At 56.7% G+C, this 15,432-nt stretch overlaps 1 protein-coding gene across 2 annotated transcripts in view; it reads left to right on the top strand.

The window, feature by feature from the left end:
* CHCHD6 (coiled-coil-helix-coiled-coil-helix domain containing 6) overlaps window positions 1–13,404 on the top strand; it is a 251,259-nt gene extending 237,855 nt beyond the window's left edge. For both annotated transcript variants that reach the window (XM_030307553.1, XM_030307552.1), the window contains 2 exons: window positions 10,416–10,551; window positions 13,189–13,404. In XM_030307553.1, the coding sequence (XP_030163413.1) occupies window positions 10,416–10,551; window positions 13,189–13,194 (142 nt within the window). In that variant the 3' untranslated portion in view covers window positions 13,195–13,404. The remainder of the gene's footprint in view (window positions 1–10,415; window positions 10,552–13,188) is intronic.
* Window positions 13,405–15,432: the final 2,028 nt, after the last annotated feature.

The raw sequence follows: 15,432 nt of genomic DNA, 5'->3' as shown, positions 1-15,432 counted from the left end.
GTCTTGATGTGGCCCTCCTCAGACACTGCGAGCCTGCTGGATCCTCCCTGATCGCAGACACCCAGAGGGCACCCGCCCATGTCCATCCCACACGTCCAGGGACTCAGAAGGGATCCCAGGGGGGAAGTGGGCACAAAGCCAGGCACGGCCCTTTCCCCACTGCTGTGTGTGTGTGTGTGTGTGTGTGTGTGTGTGTGTGTGTGTGTGAAGTGATAGTCCTGGGAAGAATCCTGTCACGGGCAGCCTCTCCTTCATGGACTGAAAGGCAGCCAGGGGCCAATTTGTGTTTCCTTTCCTCTTGGGAGCAGAGCTCTCCCTCTGCTCTCCGTGGAAGGGCCATCTCGCTAGGCCTGGCTCCCGGAAGAGCTGCCTCCCGCCTGAGGGATGGGGGCAGCTGGAGGCCAGCTTCGAGCAGCTGATAGTGATCCCGCGTGGCAGGCTGATCGATGGCAGGATCTTTGGGCTCCACTTCCCCGGGCTGAATGGCACATCGTCGATAGCAGCCGGTTAACCAAGTCCTTGGTCACCAGCTGGTCTCGTCAGCACCTCAGCCCCAGCCACGGTTAAAACAAAACCCTCTCCTGAACAGCTAGATTGGACCTGACGAAGATGAATGTCTAATTCACTTGGAATCTCCTTACTGCTGCCTGTAATAAAAAGCCTGCTCCATATATTCACCCCCTGCCGATGTTTCTCTGAAATTAAATATCAGGAGGACATATAATAGCCCAATTCCACACCAGGCCAATATTATCAGATTGATGTCAGCGGTGATAATGGAAGAAGGATAAGTTGATGAGATTTCATTTATTAAATAAGAGTACACAGAGGCTTGGGACTGCGCATGTGAGGACACTGCACGCTCTCAGGCCTAAGAGCCTGCTGGGTTTGTTCACAGGACCTTCCCTGCCAGCTTCCAGGTGGAGGTGACTCTGCTCAGGTCATCCACGAAGGGAGATGCTGGCCCCGCCCTGCCTGAAGCTGGCTTCTCTGGTGGGGCTGTTCCTTTCCTTTCCTTTCCTTTCTCCTTGCCACCTTTCCAGTTGACTCTGCTCTTTGTCATCAGCTTTGTGGAGCCTTGCATTCATCATCCCCCCCTTCTTCTTCCTGTGGGCGTGGCATGCCTCGTAGCCCTCCCCCCTTGCCAGCCCTCCCCCACTCCCTGCTTTGAGCCGCCAGCTTCCGGCTCCATTCCACAACCCTGCCATCCCCGTAGTTTGGGGCAAGTGTCTGGTGTTTCATTTTGGACGCTTGGTTGTTTCTTCTTTGGGAAGTTTTGGGAATTTTCCACAGGCAGAATAGAGCTAAAATGAACACAGCTGTGGAGCCAAACACCCCAGGCTTTTGCCCTGGCTCCCTCTCACCACTGTGTGACCTTAGGCAAATCACCTCACCTCCCTGGTCCCATCTATGGAATGGGACAGCAACGCCCAGCTCGCAGGTTTGTGGTGGCTTTGCTTAGGACCTGGCACGTGGCGGGCTCTGGCAGGTATTGGTTTCAGAATGACCAGGACCGCAGGCCTGCCCAGATGTCATCTCAGAGGAAGCTGAATTTTCCACCTGTGCTGTTTACTGAGCTAGAAACCTACCCTTTGTCACCCCCGTCCCTACCTGCTACCCCCCCACCCCCCCAAATAGCCTGATCCTCCACCCAGGAGCATGGGGAAGAGCTCTGCAGACCTGGTCATGAATTACGGCCTCTCTACTTGTCAATTAGATGAAGCAAGGCAGAGGAGCCCGGTTCTCTGACTGGAGGTGACCTCACAGGGTGAGAGGCACTGTGCGGACCGGAGAGCCTGGCACTTGGTAGATACTCATCAGAGTGGGCTGCTGTGGTCCAGGAGCCGTCTGTTGCAGAGGAGCTCATGTTGCTCTTGGTTAGAAGGTAACTAGCGATTCACCTGCCTCCCACCAACTGCCCCTGCCGTTCGGCACTCCCAGCTCTGCCTCCGGAGACTAGGTCAGACCCTTTCCTGCAGGACTGACAGCGTGCATTTCCTGGAGCTGCTGTGACAAAGAACCCAAATTGGGAGTCTTTAAACAGGACCAGCTTTTGTGCCTGTCTCCAGGCTTCCGGCACCGCCAGCAGGCCTTGGAGCTCCTTGGCTTGTAGGCACATCACTCCAGTCTGTGCCTCTGTCGTCACATGGCCTTCTTTCTCCCTGTGTGTCTGTGTCTCTCTTTATGGGGACACCAGCCATATGGATTAGGGGTCCTCCCTAGATCCCAGAATGACCGCATCCTAACTAACTATATCTGCCACAACCCTGTTGCCAATTAATGTTGCATTCTGAGGTTCCTTCTGAGGACGTGACTTCTGGCAGGAGGCCCTCCAGTCCACTGGCCCACACGTGTGTACACAGAGTTCTCAGGAGCCCGTGACCCCACATTCCATCCACATTGTCTTCTCTAGACAGCATCCTGGTCTGCAAGTGACAGACACTCAATCCTAGCTAACCTAAGCCAAAGCTTGTGCTACAGGAAAGCTAAAACCAGTCCCTCGCTGTGAATCGAGAAATTCAGATGACGTGAGGGTCTGTTTCCCCCTGGGCCATGGCCATGGCTATCCATGGCTGTTGGAGGCCCAGGGTTTTTTTTCTCCCTGCAGAGGCACAGTTTCAGCCCTGGACCTTTCACTCAGCCCTGGTCCATGAGGCTGAGGGGCTCGTGCTTGCCCAGGCTCAATCCTGTGCCCAAACCCCGCCTCCCTGGCCAGCGAGGGCCTGGACTGAAGTGGAGGGTGCTAGAAGCTGCAGTGGGTGCATCACTTCATCCGTGTCATCTGAGGTGGCATCTGGGCAGGCCCCGTCACAGCTCTGGACCTGCCTTGGGGTCTCCAGCCCCTGTGTGGAGACAGACAGGTAGACGTGTCAGAATCCAGTGGGCATATCGAGGAAGTTCCTGCAGACAGGGAAGGCCACTAAAGGTTTGCCCCGTGGATGGGGGGAACAAGACCAGAGAGAAGTAACAGGCACAGACAGGAGCCACGAGGTCCCCAAGCCATGTTCTGGGTACTTCCAACTGGTTCCCCTGTGTCTTGGGGGAAACGAGAGCAAGGCCAAGAGGCTGAGGCCTGAGACTGATAACCGCATTCAGTTTGTGAGGTGCTGGGGACACAGCCTGCCTGCTTAGGGCGTTCAGGCTAGTGGCATGGTAATATCAACTGCACGTCTTAACACAGATGACAGATGGCGGTACCAGGGCACATGGGGGTTGCGCAAGGATCACGGGAACACAGTGAGCCAGCGGGCCTAGAGTAAGGCTCAAACCCGATTGCTGCTCCTGCTTATTACACGTGAAGCATGAGCAAGCTGCTGGGTCTCTCTGCGCCGCTGTTTCTTCATTTAAGATAAAGTAAGTAAATGGGCGCCTGGGGGGCTCAGTCGGTTGAGCGTCCGAATTCGGCTCAGGTCATGATCTCACGGTTCATGGGTCCGAGCCCCCGCATCGGGCTCTGTGCTGACAGCTCAGAGCCTGGAGCCTGCTTCCGATTCTGTGTCTCCCGCTCTCTCTGCCCCAACCCCCCACTCGTGCTCTGTCTCTCTTTCTCTCTCTCAAAAGTAAATAAACATTTAACAAAAATTAAAAAAATAAGTAACGTTCCCACCTTATAAGTTTCTTCTGGTGATTAAATGAAATAATGATTAGCACAGATTCCTTTCTGGTAATCACCCAAGAAATGGGTTTTTAAACTGGCTTGGCGTTTTAGAAATCTGGGCTGCTTTGTGTTCTAGAAAAATCACCAATTGCAGTAGAGAAGATGGGCCAGAGGTAAGGAGGAGTTTAAGTAGCTGTTTAAATAATGATGGGGACTTGGGACTGGATGAGGAGCTTCTGGGAGATAAAGCCTAGGGCAGCTTGGCGTGGTGGGGAGGTGGGAGTGAGCTCTGGCAGGGGTGACTTTCCTTTCCTGGGCGTCCAGCTAGTCTCGTCAGTGCTGATGCCGTCTCCCAAGGTAAGCGTGCAGGAGGAGGGGGGCGCAGGAGCAAGCAGCAGGCCCGCTTGGGCCCTGTGACCTGCTGAGCTCTGGTGTGGAGCGTGGCCTGTGAGCCGAGTGCTGTGGGGAGAGCAGGGGTCACGGATGGAGCTTCCAGGGAGCAGAGGGAGAGGGCCTCAGGGAATGAACGGTGTTGCTGGCCATAGCAGGGCTATCGTGACCACCCTGAGTAAGACGAGCCTGATGAGGCTGACCTGGGGGCCAGGGGTGAGGGGTAGGAGGGGGAGTCCTGGGCAGTGCTTCTTGGAAAGGAGGGTGGGCTGAGAGGGACATAAGGGGCACAGGTGGTTTGGGTCTGAAATGGTGTTCAACTTCTTAGAAAAATGAGTGTATTGGTGGACAGAGTGGAATAGTGAAGGTATAAGGGAGAAAGGCCAGTAGGAGAGGCCGCTCAGGCACTGGGGTTGAGCAGGAATTGCTGATGGAGGGCCCTGTGGAAAGGTGTGTGAAGCTGGCAGTGCCCTTGGGGCACTGATGGACTATGTGACTCGAGGGGGTGGCATGGGGGAGGGAAGCCAGTGGGGCAAAGAAGAGGCTGTGGGAGCTCAGGGAGACCCTCTAGAAGGATCATGATGGTCAACGAGAAGGCCTACGGGAGTCTGCTATGGGCACCGCTCAGAATTGGAGCAGGGGAGGGGTGGGGGAGGCAGGAGATGGGCAGGCAGGTAGGGCTTCTGTAAACAGGAGCCAGAGGCCCAATGCCACATCTGAGGGGAATGAAAAACCTCTGACCGTGGAGGGTGGTTGGGGGCAGGGAGAGCAGCAAGTGGCATCTAGATGTGCCCAGGTAAGAGTAGGTTAGGTCACCAGAAGTGGGAGAATGGGTTTCTGAGCTCTTTGGGATGGCGAATGGAAGCATCTTCGGTTTTCAGTTTGAATGGAGAAAGGCAGGGCTGGTTTACTTAGAGGCAAAAGGGATACGTTAAGGAACGAAGGTGGGAAGAGATATTTACAACAAGGGTGAAGGTGGGGGAAACATCTAGAAAGAAAGCAGGGGAGAAGTCTCGAACGAAGGCAGGGAGACATCTAGAATGAAAGTGGGAGAGATATCTAGAGTGAAGGTGGGAGGAATATCTAGAATGAGAGTAGGAGGAGATCAGTAGAGTGAAGGGAGATATTTGGAAAGACGGGGGGAGACATCTAGAATGGAGGCAGGAGGAAACATCTAGAGCGAATCCAGGTTTTCCACCAAGGTGGGTGGCCGGAGGGATAGCCACTCACCAAGGCAGGAAACCAGGGAAGGGGAGTGCGTTCCTTGGTGCTAGATGGTGAATCCCATCGAGGAAATGGCGAGTCAGGGCAACCTGGGATGCCTGCAGCGAAGGCTCCAGGGGCCTGTTGGATTCAGAAGTCTTGAGCTCTTAGGGAAAACTGTGGAATAGACCTGGGGATTGGCAGTGGGTGGAGGAGAAGTTCCGGGTTTGGTAGGGGTGATTGATGGGCTAGCTCGCAGGTTTGCAGGGCAGAGGTTAAGGAGTAAGGAACCTGTGTGCCCAGAGTGGGAAGGGAGGGGAGCAGGCGGCCCAGAGGTAGAGGGTTCCCAGTGTGTGGTGCCCGGTGGTGAGAGCCGCTCTGCTTCTCAGAGAGCTGGGCAGCGGTGGGGAGCACACAAGGGCCTTGTGGGCCTGACCGTGGTGCCGTGGGACGGGAGGGGGGCGGAGCGTGTTCTTATTCCTGGCTAATACTTTGCCTTTTTCTAACGTTCTTTTTCACTGCTCTTACGGAAACATGTTATTACCACCAAGGAGGTAGAACTCTGGTTCATGGGCAGCATGGGGGGCGGGGGCTGCCTGATCCTGAATGCCCAGAAGTCATCGTGGCATTGTTGGCCTTTCTGAGGCCCTCACTCCCAGACATCGGTGTGGTGCCCCTGGTGATTGGTTGGTTCCACGGGCCTGTTGTCCGAGTGAACAGGGCAGGGCTTAGAGTCCATTGGTCTCTGCCTCCTGCTCATTATGCGCCCTGCCTGTGGCCATCGCGCCAGCCCTCAGGGCAGGGAGGGTGTGGAAGCCCTTTGTGCAGAGGAAGCAACGTTCAGCCTGTTTCCTCAGTGTTCGGGACACTGGGGTGGAGGACTGACCCCCACGTGCTGAGTCTCGAGCAGGTCTGCACAGTGGGGGGCCCCTCTTCCCCATCTGACCCCTGACCACACAGTGGGAAATGGTACAGCCAGAGCCTGGCCCCGGGTTTGGGGCAAAAGCTGTGTTTTCCCCACTGGTCTACAGGTGCCACGCTCATGGGTCTGCTGGATCCTTGGAGAAGATGCACTGTGATTGGTACCTCGAGATTCCTGGGGAGGGGCGCCTGGGTGGCTCAGCTGGTTAAGCATCTGACTCTTGATTTTGGCTTAGGTCATGATCTCACAGTTGTGGAGCCTGCTTAAGATTTTCTCTCCTTCTCCCCTTCCCCTGCTTGAGAGCACGGTCTCTTGCTCTCTCTCAAAAAACAAAAACAAAAAAAAGAAGAAGAAAGAAAAGAGAAGAGAAGAGAAGAAAAGAAAAAGATTGCTGGGGAAGTAGGCACCAGCAAGACCTGGACAAGATCTGAGCAAGGTCTGGAAGACACTAGAGCTTAGGTTACAGGGAGAGGGACATGTTCAGACAAGGCCCCACCTTCGAGCCGACATCTAGAGTCCCAGCCCCAAAGCCTCCTGTCTTCACTCTTTACCAAGTGCCACCAGTAACACTGGCCTCTCTTCCTCAGCTCTCCTCCCTCCCCAGCCTTACCCCTGCCCCACTGACAGCCAGGCTGCTGGTGAGAGCGGCCCTTCACGACACACACTGTCATGCACATGCCTGTCGAGCCTTCGTTAGCCCAGGGCGGGCAGTGTTCCAGTTTACAGCTGAGGACAGTAAGGGCCAGAGAGGAGAGCTGCCTTCCTTAGCAATGCACTCTTAGCCTTCTGCCCTGGGTGACATTAACCCCTTCAAAGCCACGTGGACCATTAGATCTAAATGTGCAAAGGGCATACTTGTGGCAGTGAACACCTCTTAGGGCAGCTGGACTTCTCTCAATCCCTGGAAAGTTGTGGATACATTTTTTATGCATTCAAAAAGCAGCTGTTTATAAGCCTGAATGTTTCTCAGCCTCTGTGCTGATTTGTATGCAGTGTAAATAGGGTTGGTGTGGCCCAGGGCAGGGTGGGGCTGTGCTTGGATAGAACGCAGCGGATTTCACGAATGGTCGGACCCCAGGCCCTGCCCCACCTTGCTTCAGAGAGAGCCTTTTATTTGGAGAGCTGTGCTCTCCCTGTCCGCCTTCCCATTCAGAGCCATTTTGTAGGCAAACGGGTGAAATTTCTTCCAGTTGACATTTGCCTGCTATCCTGTCTCCTCATATTGTTCCTGATAAGTCCCAGAGGAGAGAAGCCTCTGCAGTTGCAGAGGTGATCCTGGTTTCGAGGGGATGGATTTCTCTGTGGCCCACTTTCTCCTGAACTTGAAGCCTACTGGGGGGTTCTGTGATGTTTGCCCTCAAAATGCACGGGGGCCTCCATCCAGGGACCTGAAACCGAAGGAAGCAGGGGCAGAAGGAGAGGGACAAGATAGGAGACAACTGCTCTACCCTTTTACAGCCTGCAGAGTGAAAGCCAGTGTCCCTGTGGCAGATTTGGAGAGGGTGAGGCCTCATGGGGTCGGTGCTGTGGCTCCAGGACAGCTCGGCCCAACCAGCCGGCCCGGGTGGCTCTGACCCCACCTGTCTTGTTTCCCCGTAGACCTGGAGGCCTATACAGCCTTACAGCTACATCTCTGCCTCTACTCAGCCCGGTGCTTCCCCCAACTACAGATGCCCCCTGAGTACCTGCCGGCCGGCTGGGCTGCAGCTGGGAGCAGGCACTCATGGGCTCACGTGATGGAGAGTACTGCCTCAGGGGGTCCAAAAGTGGGTACGATAAAGCCTGTGCCTTTGGGAGCTACAGCAACAGAGACACCAGGAAGGAGCCACAAAAAAGATGTGGTCTCATGGGCTTCACCCTGCCAAGGGCAGGTCTGGAATGGGGAAGGAATAAGCTGTGTTCCTCCAGGACGGAGAACAAGAGAGTAAAACAAAGAAGGGAAGATAGTTGAGATGGAGGGCACAAAGCAAAGCTCTGTGTGTTCCCGGCATCCTAAGGGAGAACATCAGAACAATTGGGAGTGAAGCAATTAGCATAGTTGTAGAGAGAATTTGCCCAAGATGAAATGTCCAGCAAAAGGCTGAAAATCCATTTTATTTTTTTAATATATATTTTTAAAATTTTTTTTGGGGTGGGGGGAGAGAGAGAGAGACAGATCATGAGTGGGGGAGGGGCAGAAAGAGGTGGAGACACAGAATCCAAAGCAGGCTCCAGGCTCTGAGCTGTCAGCACAGAGCCTGACACGGGGCTCGAACCCACGGACCGTGAGATCATGACCTGAGCCGAATTGGGACGCTCAACCGACTGAGCCACCCAGGCGCCCCTGAAAATCCATTTTAAGAGGCCCACAATGTCAAAGAGTTTTAAATACAAGCATGGAGAGACCTTCGGCAAGAATTGGGAAGAGGCAGGTGCCCCACCTGTGCCCCAGTTGTGGGCGGTGGCGGACAGAATCTAGTGGCAGGGGTCCCAGGGTTCCGAGAGGAAAGAGCTGAATCCTAGGAGCCCATCTTCCTGCCCTGTGTGACGATGGGAGGCTAGTGCTGAGACGAGACCCCATGTGTCCTCAGTAGGAAATCCCTAAGATCTTGCCCATGCCATGGACACGAACCGGGGCGGTGATATCAAGGACGGGAATGGAATGGCGGTAGAGGGCCGGCCTCGGCTCTATGCCTGCATCCTCAGAACCCAATGGAACTGCACATTGTTGGGGCAGAGCCAGGCCAGTGCGGCCTCCTGAGCTGTCCCCTCTGCTCTCTGCCCCCCCACCCCCACCCCAGGAACGGGCGGGCTGCTTCTTCCATCACATAATCACATCACGTACGTGAGACAGCAGGCCTGAGGATGATAGCCAACACACGGGGACGGTGCAGGGGAAGGCAGGGGCACCCAGCCCCGGCGTGGCATCGTTGGTGGCAGAGCGGTAGCGAAAGTGCCACCTCTGGGCTGGTAAAGTGAGACTGTTCAATACTGGGTGTCTGACCTGCTAAGCCACTGAGCATTCATTCCACTGCTTGCTGTTCTTTACCGACGAACTCGGTTTGTTTGAGTTCTCTTAAAATAATAATGGTGCTGCCCCGTTCCATACCCACTGCATGGCTGGATTTCTAAAATATCGAGACACCGGGCCGGGAGAATTATTAACCTGCAAGTCTCCGTGCCGGGTGATGGGGGCAGAGCTGTGTCAAGCGCCAGAGTGATCCTCTCACTGCTGAGAGCCTTGAAGAGGGGCTTTCTGCATTTTTACAACTCCCGTCAAGTGCCCTGGCCACAGGTGGTGTTTATGCCGAAAGGCCACGTCAGGTGCCTTCTACGGTTCCTTCTATGGCAGCAAAGGTTCCGGTGTGGACCTGGCCTGAAAACCATCTGTGAAAACAGTGCAGCCAAACCCTCGTAAATATCTGCCCCCCTTCCCACTTCTCAGCGGGTGACCTTGGGCAGGTTACTTCATCCTCTGTACCTCGGTTTCCTGACTTGTAGCAGGAGGTGAGAGATCATAGCACGTACTGCACAGAGGTGTTACAAGGATGAGTAGGGCGGTGCCTGGCGTGCAGCGTGAGTGTGTGTGTGCACGTGAGTGAGACCTTGCATGCGTGTGTGCCTGCCGGAGAGAGACGGAAGGGAGAGGGGGCAATAGAAGGCGTCGGGAAGGAGACAGACTGGTCAGAGCGGCCCAGGGATGCCACTGATCCACTTCAGCACAATCTCTATTTCCTTTGGTTTTCGTTTCATATTTGAGAAAAGAAAACAGACTCATTTTTTGATAGGTTCTGAACCTTCTCTGATAAAGAAAGAAAAAAGAAGAAAGGGTCCCCCCCAAACGCTGCAGAGGTTATCTCCAGGAAGTGAGGTTCTAAAAATGTTATGTATGTTTTTAGACACTTCTGTGGTTTTTCCCGTTCTCTTCGTTGCGCATATATTAGTTCTGAGATCAGATTAACCACCTCTGTATGAGAAAGCTGCGGTGTGTGCAATGGCACAGTCACAGTCAGGTGTGCCCGTTAGGCAGGAAGAGCCCTACGAGGCAGCAAGTGGGGGTGGGCATGGGGGTCTTCCAGCCGGCCGCCTCGGCCCCTCTCCTGCGGGGCTGGAGCCCTTGTGGAGCCCGCAGCCCCAGCCCGGTCCCCTCGGCGTCTGCCGCTGCGGACAGCCCTTGACCCCCTGTGTTCTTGGTTCTCTCTGAGGAGTAACCCGATGCTGATGGCTGCCGGGTGCCCAGCCGGTGGTGCTGAGTGAGGGAGCGGATCCCCTCCGTGCCCGCTGGGGCCGAACCCCAGGCCCAGCTGCTCTCTGTCCCTGCAGGCCCCGCCGGACAGAGCCTGTGTGCTCAGGGCTGCAGGCCCAGATCCTCCGCTGCTACCGTGACCACCTACAAGAAGTACTCCTGTGCTCGGACCTGGTCAAGGCTTACCAGCACTGCGTGAGCACCGCCCACAAGGTAAGGCCTCGCCCTGCGCCTGGCCTGGGCTGCTGGGCGCACGGGGGCCGGGGGCCGATGCCGGACTCTCTCGGCCCGTCTTTGCGAAGTCAGACATGCCGACCTCGAGGCCTCTGCCTTGTGCACAGGGACGGACTCAGGAACTTTGATTTCCTCTGCCACTTCCTGGTTTGGACGTTATGTCTAGCTGATCCCATGACTGCCCTCGGATAGCCGGGTTAGGAAAAGAGGGCCCAGGGGCCCTGAACCCCACCAGGCTAGGTCTGGGAGCGGCTCTGAGTAAGCTCTGGGTCCGGGAGCGGGTCTGGGAGCAGCTCTGGGTCCCACCACCTAGTAAAGGGTATGCCTGTGCCACCCACTTCTTACCTTTGAGCAGTTGGAAGTAGGAGCTCACGGGAAGGGCCCATGGTGCAGGGTCAGGGTCACGGAAAGGGCAGGGGCAGTCCTGGGAAGGAGAAGAGCCTCTGGGTTCAGGGAGGTAGAAAAGTAGGTGCAGCATGCCCGACAGGATGAGGGAGCGAAGGGTACCTCTTGGCCCACCCTTCTGTGTGGGTCTGAAGGGGCAGGCTAGCACCCAGCCTCTGGTGAGTGGGAGGGGGTCACGGTGGTCCCAGGTCTTCTACACCCCCCAGCTCTCCTCAGGGCAGCGGTGAGGTGTCCTGGATGTGTGAGGATGGCAGCGGGCCTCCCCCGAGAGCTGGCCCCAAGGTCTTGCCCTCTTCCCCTAACCCTCCCAGCCAGCTCCCGACCCCGTCCTCCCACCTCCCCCCATTGCCGTTCCTCTTCTAGACAATTCCATCGCCCTTCTCAAGCCCAGCAGTAACTGCCCCAGGCTGGACCCGGGCCCTCCCTGGCGTTCACTTAGGGGCGCCTGACTTGGACCTCCCCAGAGGGCCGGCATGTTTGCTAGATGGGCTGTAGGATGGGGCTTTCTTCCTGTGGAAGAGCCCCTTGTGCCCGGTAGGAGACAAACTGCTGTGGGTACTGGTGGCGGGAAGGCTGAGGTCGGAGGTCCAGTCTGGCTAGGTCCGGCAGAGTGTCTCTCCTGCTCAAAAGCGCAGCCTCGCCAGAGCCCTCCTCACTCTTCTGTCAGCTTGGGCCCCGTGCGGCACAGTGTGCGCGTCTGGGCTCTGAGGCTCAGCCGCAGCGTCCGCTGCCCAGAGTGGGCTCTGGGACAGCCCGGGGCCCAGCAGCAGCTCCGCGCGGCACCAGGCGTGAAGCCTGCTCAGGAGATCACGTTTCCTCCCCGCCGTAGAGCATGCAAAGCTGTTTGCTCAATTTCAAGTTGAGCAGCAAAGACCCTGCCGGCGGTCCCTGCAGTGCAGAGCGGAGCCGGGCCAGTGGCCTTGCACCACAAAATGTGGGCCATGGGAACAGGTGGCCCTCTTGGGCCCCTTCACTTCTACCAAGGTGTTTGTGAAGGCAAGCACGAGAACCCTTGCCCAGGTGGGATTGGAGGACCATGGCACGGGCTTGCACACCGTGCACCTAACTTTCTACTGAGGGAGAGGCCTAGGGTCCTGCTGTAGCCTCCTTGATTCCCCGCAGAGCCCTCTGGCCCCCCGCCCCGGCCCCCCGACTACCCTCCATCTTTCCCTTCGGGCCCCACGGCCACAGAATTTTCCGCCCCGCCCCCAGCAGAATGTATCTTTAACAAACACATCTCACCAATATATCTTCATTGCACTGAGGCAAAAATGTGATTACGAAGGAAGACAGATTGCATTTATCTCCAGTGTGTTCTCTGTAGCTCTAGCACGCCTGAGAGAGGCTCTGGGGCACTGCCAGGCCTGGCTCCCTCCTCCCCGGCCCCCACCCCCTGGCGTTATTAAAGCCTAAATTGGAGCCCAGGCAACTGGCAGCAGCGGAGGCCGGCCCTGCTCCGACTGCGCGGCGTGTGCAGCGTTCCTTCGGGAGAAGCATGTTCCACCGACTCCTGAGGCCCTCGGTGCCCACAGCGTACCCTGTTGCTGCCCTCTGCCCACCTCTGCCCACCTCTGCCTCAGAAGGCTCCTGGTGGAGCCGGGATGGGGCCGGGGGGATCTCTGATAGCGATTTGCTTCTCGAAATACCAGCTGGCAGGAGCCCTCATCTCTGGCAGTCAGAGAGTGGGTATCAGAGGCCCACCACCAGGAGGTGCCTCCCCAGAGCTCCTGCCGGCACCTGCGTGGTCCCTTCCAAGCCCGGGGATGTGTGCGTGCGTGTGGATGTGGGCAGCGCCTTGGAGGCAGGTTCCAGCAAGACGCAGCCTGATGGTGAAGGCTCTCACACAGCAGAGCCCACTCTCTGACTGGTTTCACTTAGAAAACTCAGAGTGGTTAGGTAAGAAGGCAGGGGAGACCTTGGCAGGGTGAAGCAGTCTTGGGCTGGGGCCTGCCTGCCTGTCTGTAAGGGCGGTCAGATGAGCACAGGCTCCTTGTTAATGGGCCACCGGAGGCATGTGCTGAGTGGGCATGGAGACGAAGAGGCACAGTCCCAGGTTGCAGGGACCAGCTGGGGGGCACCCTTTCCATCGAACAGTCACACTCATGGGGCATCCCGAGGGCCAGGGGCCCTCTTAGAGCCGAGGTTCTGGGGATGCGCGGGGTTCCCAAACGAGAGGGCCATGACTGAACTGTGACCTGTTCTCCTTTTCAGGGTTGAGGAGCAGGCCTCCATCCTGGCCCTGGCGGTGACTTGGAGCTCTGAAGAAGGAACCAGTGATGGGACCACAGTCCGCAGACCCCTGGGCCACAGCCATTTTCTCCTGGGTGCCTATGGATGTCTCTGTGCTTGGGGCTGCCGTGTGTTTGGGAAGTAGAGGATGTGCTACTGTCCGAAAACAAATAAAGCAAATGTCTTTGTTTTCAGTCATTCTCTCGGCTGGCACACAGCTGTTGCTGCCTCCTCTCTGTCCATACCTGTGCTGGACCACGTCGATGCAGGCTGAATGAAACAGGCTGTTCCCCCTTGGGGAGCACCCAGCCTAGCAGGGGAGACAGATGTGGAAGCCCCCAATTATGCTGCAGCAGCAAAAGGCCGCCCAGAAGCAGGTAGGAGATGAAATGAGGGGAATGCAGTTCTTTCTGGGGATGGAGTGGAGAGAGCAGGCCAGCTTCCTGACAGAGGCTCTGTCTGAACTCCGATGTAGAAGCTAAATGGATGACCGCTGGGCAAGCCAGAGGCTGGGTGAGTGGGACCCCAGATGCAGGGCTCAGGGAGCCCAGAGCTGGGCTTTGCAGAAAGCAGATCGGGGGCTGGGTGGGATAGGGGGATGCCAGGCCACGACGTTAGGGCTGAGTGACACCTCTGTGGCTCTCGGGGGAGGGTGGGCTCAAGTGGGGCAGGACTGAGTGCCAAGGAGAGCCCTGCAGGCACTTGAGGGCATGATAAGTGGGAGGCTGGTGGGCCAGGTCGGGGGACAGACCGAGGCGAGGCTTAGCAGCCGAGGTTAGCGTGCCTCTGGATTTGAGTGGTATAGGGGAGAATCAAGGATGATTTCTAGACCTCTGGCTTGGGTGCTGGTGATTCTGGGGGCTGCAGTGAAGGACACAGGGATTGAGAAGTGCAGAGGACAACGATGTTTGGGACGTGCTCTGCTTAGTTGGGGTCCACACACTGGTCTGCCGGTCCTTGGCTTCTGGAGGGATCCCAGCTGAGGTGTCTTGACCACACCCGGGCTGCACCGAGCCTGGCCCAGGGCTGTGTGAGGGACGCAGCAGGAGCCTGAGATGGGGCTTCTGATTCACCAGCTGCTCTTGCTGGTGACCTTGGATTTCCTGCGAAAGTTCCTTTGGAGAGCCCCTCGCCATCTGGAGCTGAGAGCCTGCATCTCGACTCCGGCTTTGCAGCCCAGGCATCTCTGCTCATCCCCGAACTCTCACACACAAAGCTCAAGTGGGGGTTGAGGCTCGGCAGTGTCCAGCTGTCCAGGCAGGTAGCACAAGGCAGCTTTATTCGGCCAAGCTACATATTGGCTGAGAGGAAAAGAGCTTTGGGAGATGCCCTGTCTCCATGTTCTGGGTCAGCTTGCCAAAACACACAAGGAGGCATTTGGGGTGCATGCAGAGGTGAGCAGCCCTGGTGGGTGGCAGGGTGCCCTGGCCTGAGCCTCCTCCCGGCCTCCCCCAGCAGCCCAAGAAGCCACTGGCCTTTTGTCAGGCCAGCACGGTGGGGTCACAGGTCACCTGGATTATTGAGCTTAAGCAAAATCGGAGCCATCCTTCAGCTGGAAGTTGCTGAGGCCCTTTCAGGACTCCCTCAGAAGCCTCTGGTGTCCAGGGCTTTGTCCCACTTCCCAATCTGCCAGGAATCTCTCTCAGACTCTACTTTTCTACCCAGGAGTCCGTCGAGGGCAGCTGTGTGTACGCCTCTCCATCTGGGCGTGTATGTGTGTGCATAGGTGCCTTTGTGTGTGCACATGTGGATGCGTATATATATAGATAGATACCTTTGTGTGTGTGTGTGTGTGTGTGTGTGTGTGTGTGTGTGTACCTATGCATCTCTGCATGTGTATAGAGGGTGCTTTTTTGTGTGTGCACATGCGTGTGCATAGGTCTGTGGACATCTGCCCATCTGTGTATGTGTGTCCATGGGTGCCTTTGGGTCTGTGCACACGTATGTGCGTGCACCCATCTGTACGTATGAACTGTGTTTGTGCAGGCAGCCAGCCACGCTCACCACCTGCTAATGCTCCCAGGCTCTCTCCTCCTGGATCTCAGCCCATTTTCCTGATTCCCCTCAATTCAGAACCAGCCTTCCCCCTTCCAATCTCCACCTCTTTCCTACTACTGGGGACTGGTGGGGGGGGGGTACTTGCTCAGAGCCATTGTCTCATTGTATTGGAACGTGGAGGGGAGGCGTGTGTGCTCAAGGTGCAGGCTCCGTGCACCTGTGTGTATG

The sequence above is a fragment of the Lynx canadensis genome, chromosome A2, assembly GCF_007474595.2.
Source record: "Lynx canadensis isolate LIC74 chromosome A2, mLynCan4.pri.v2, whole genome shotgun sequence".
NCBI lineage: Eukaryota > Metazoa > Chordata > Mammalia > Carnivora > Felidae > Lynx > Lynx canadensis.
This window is presented reverse-complemented; position numbering and strand designations above follow the sequence as displayed.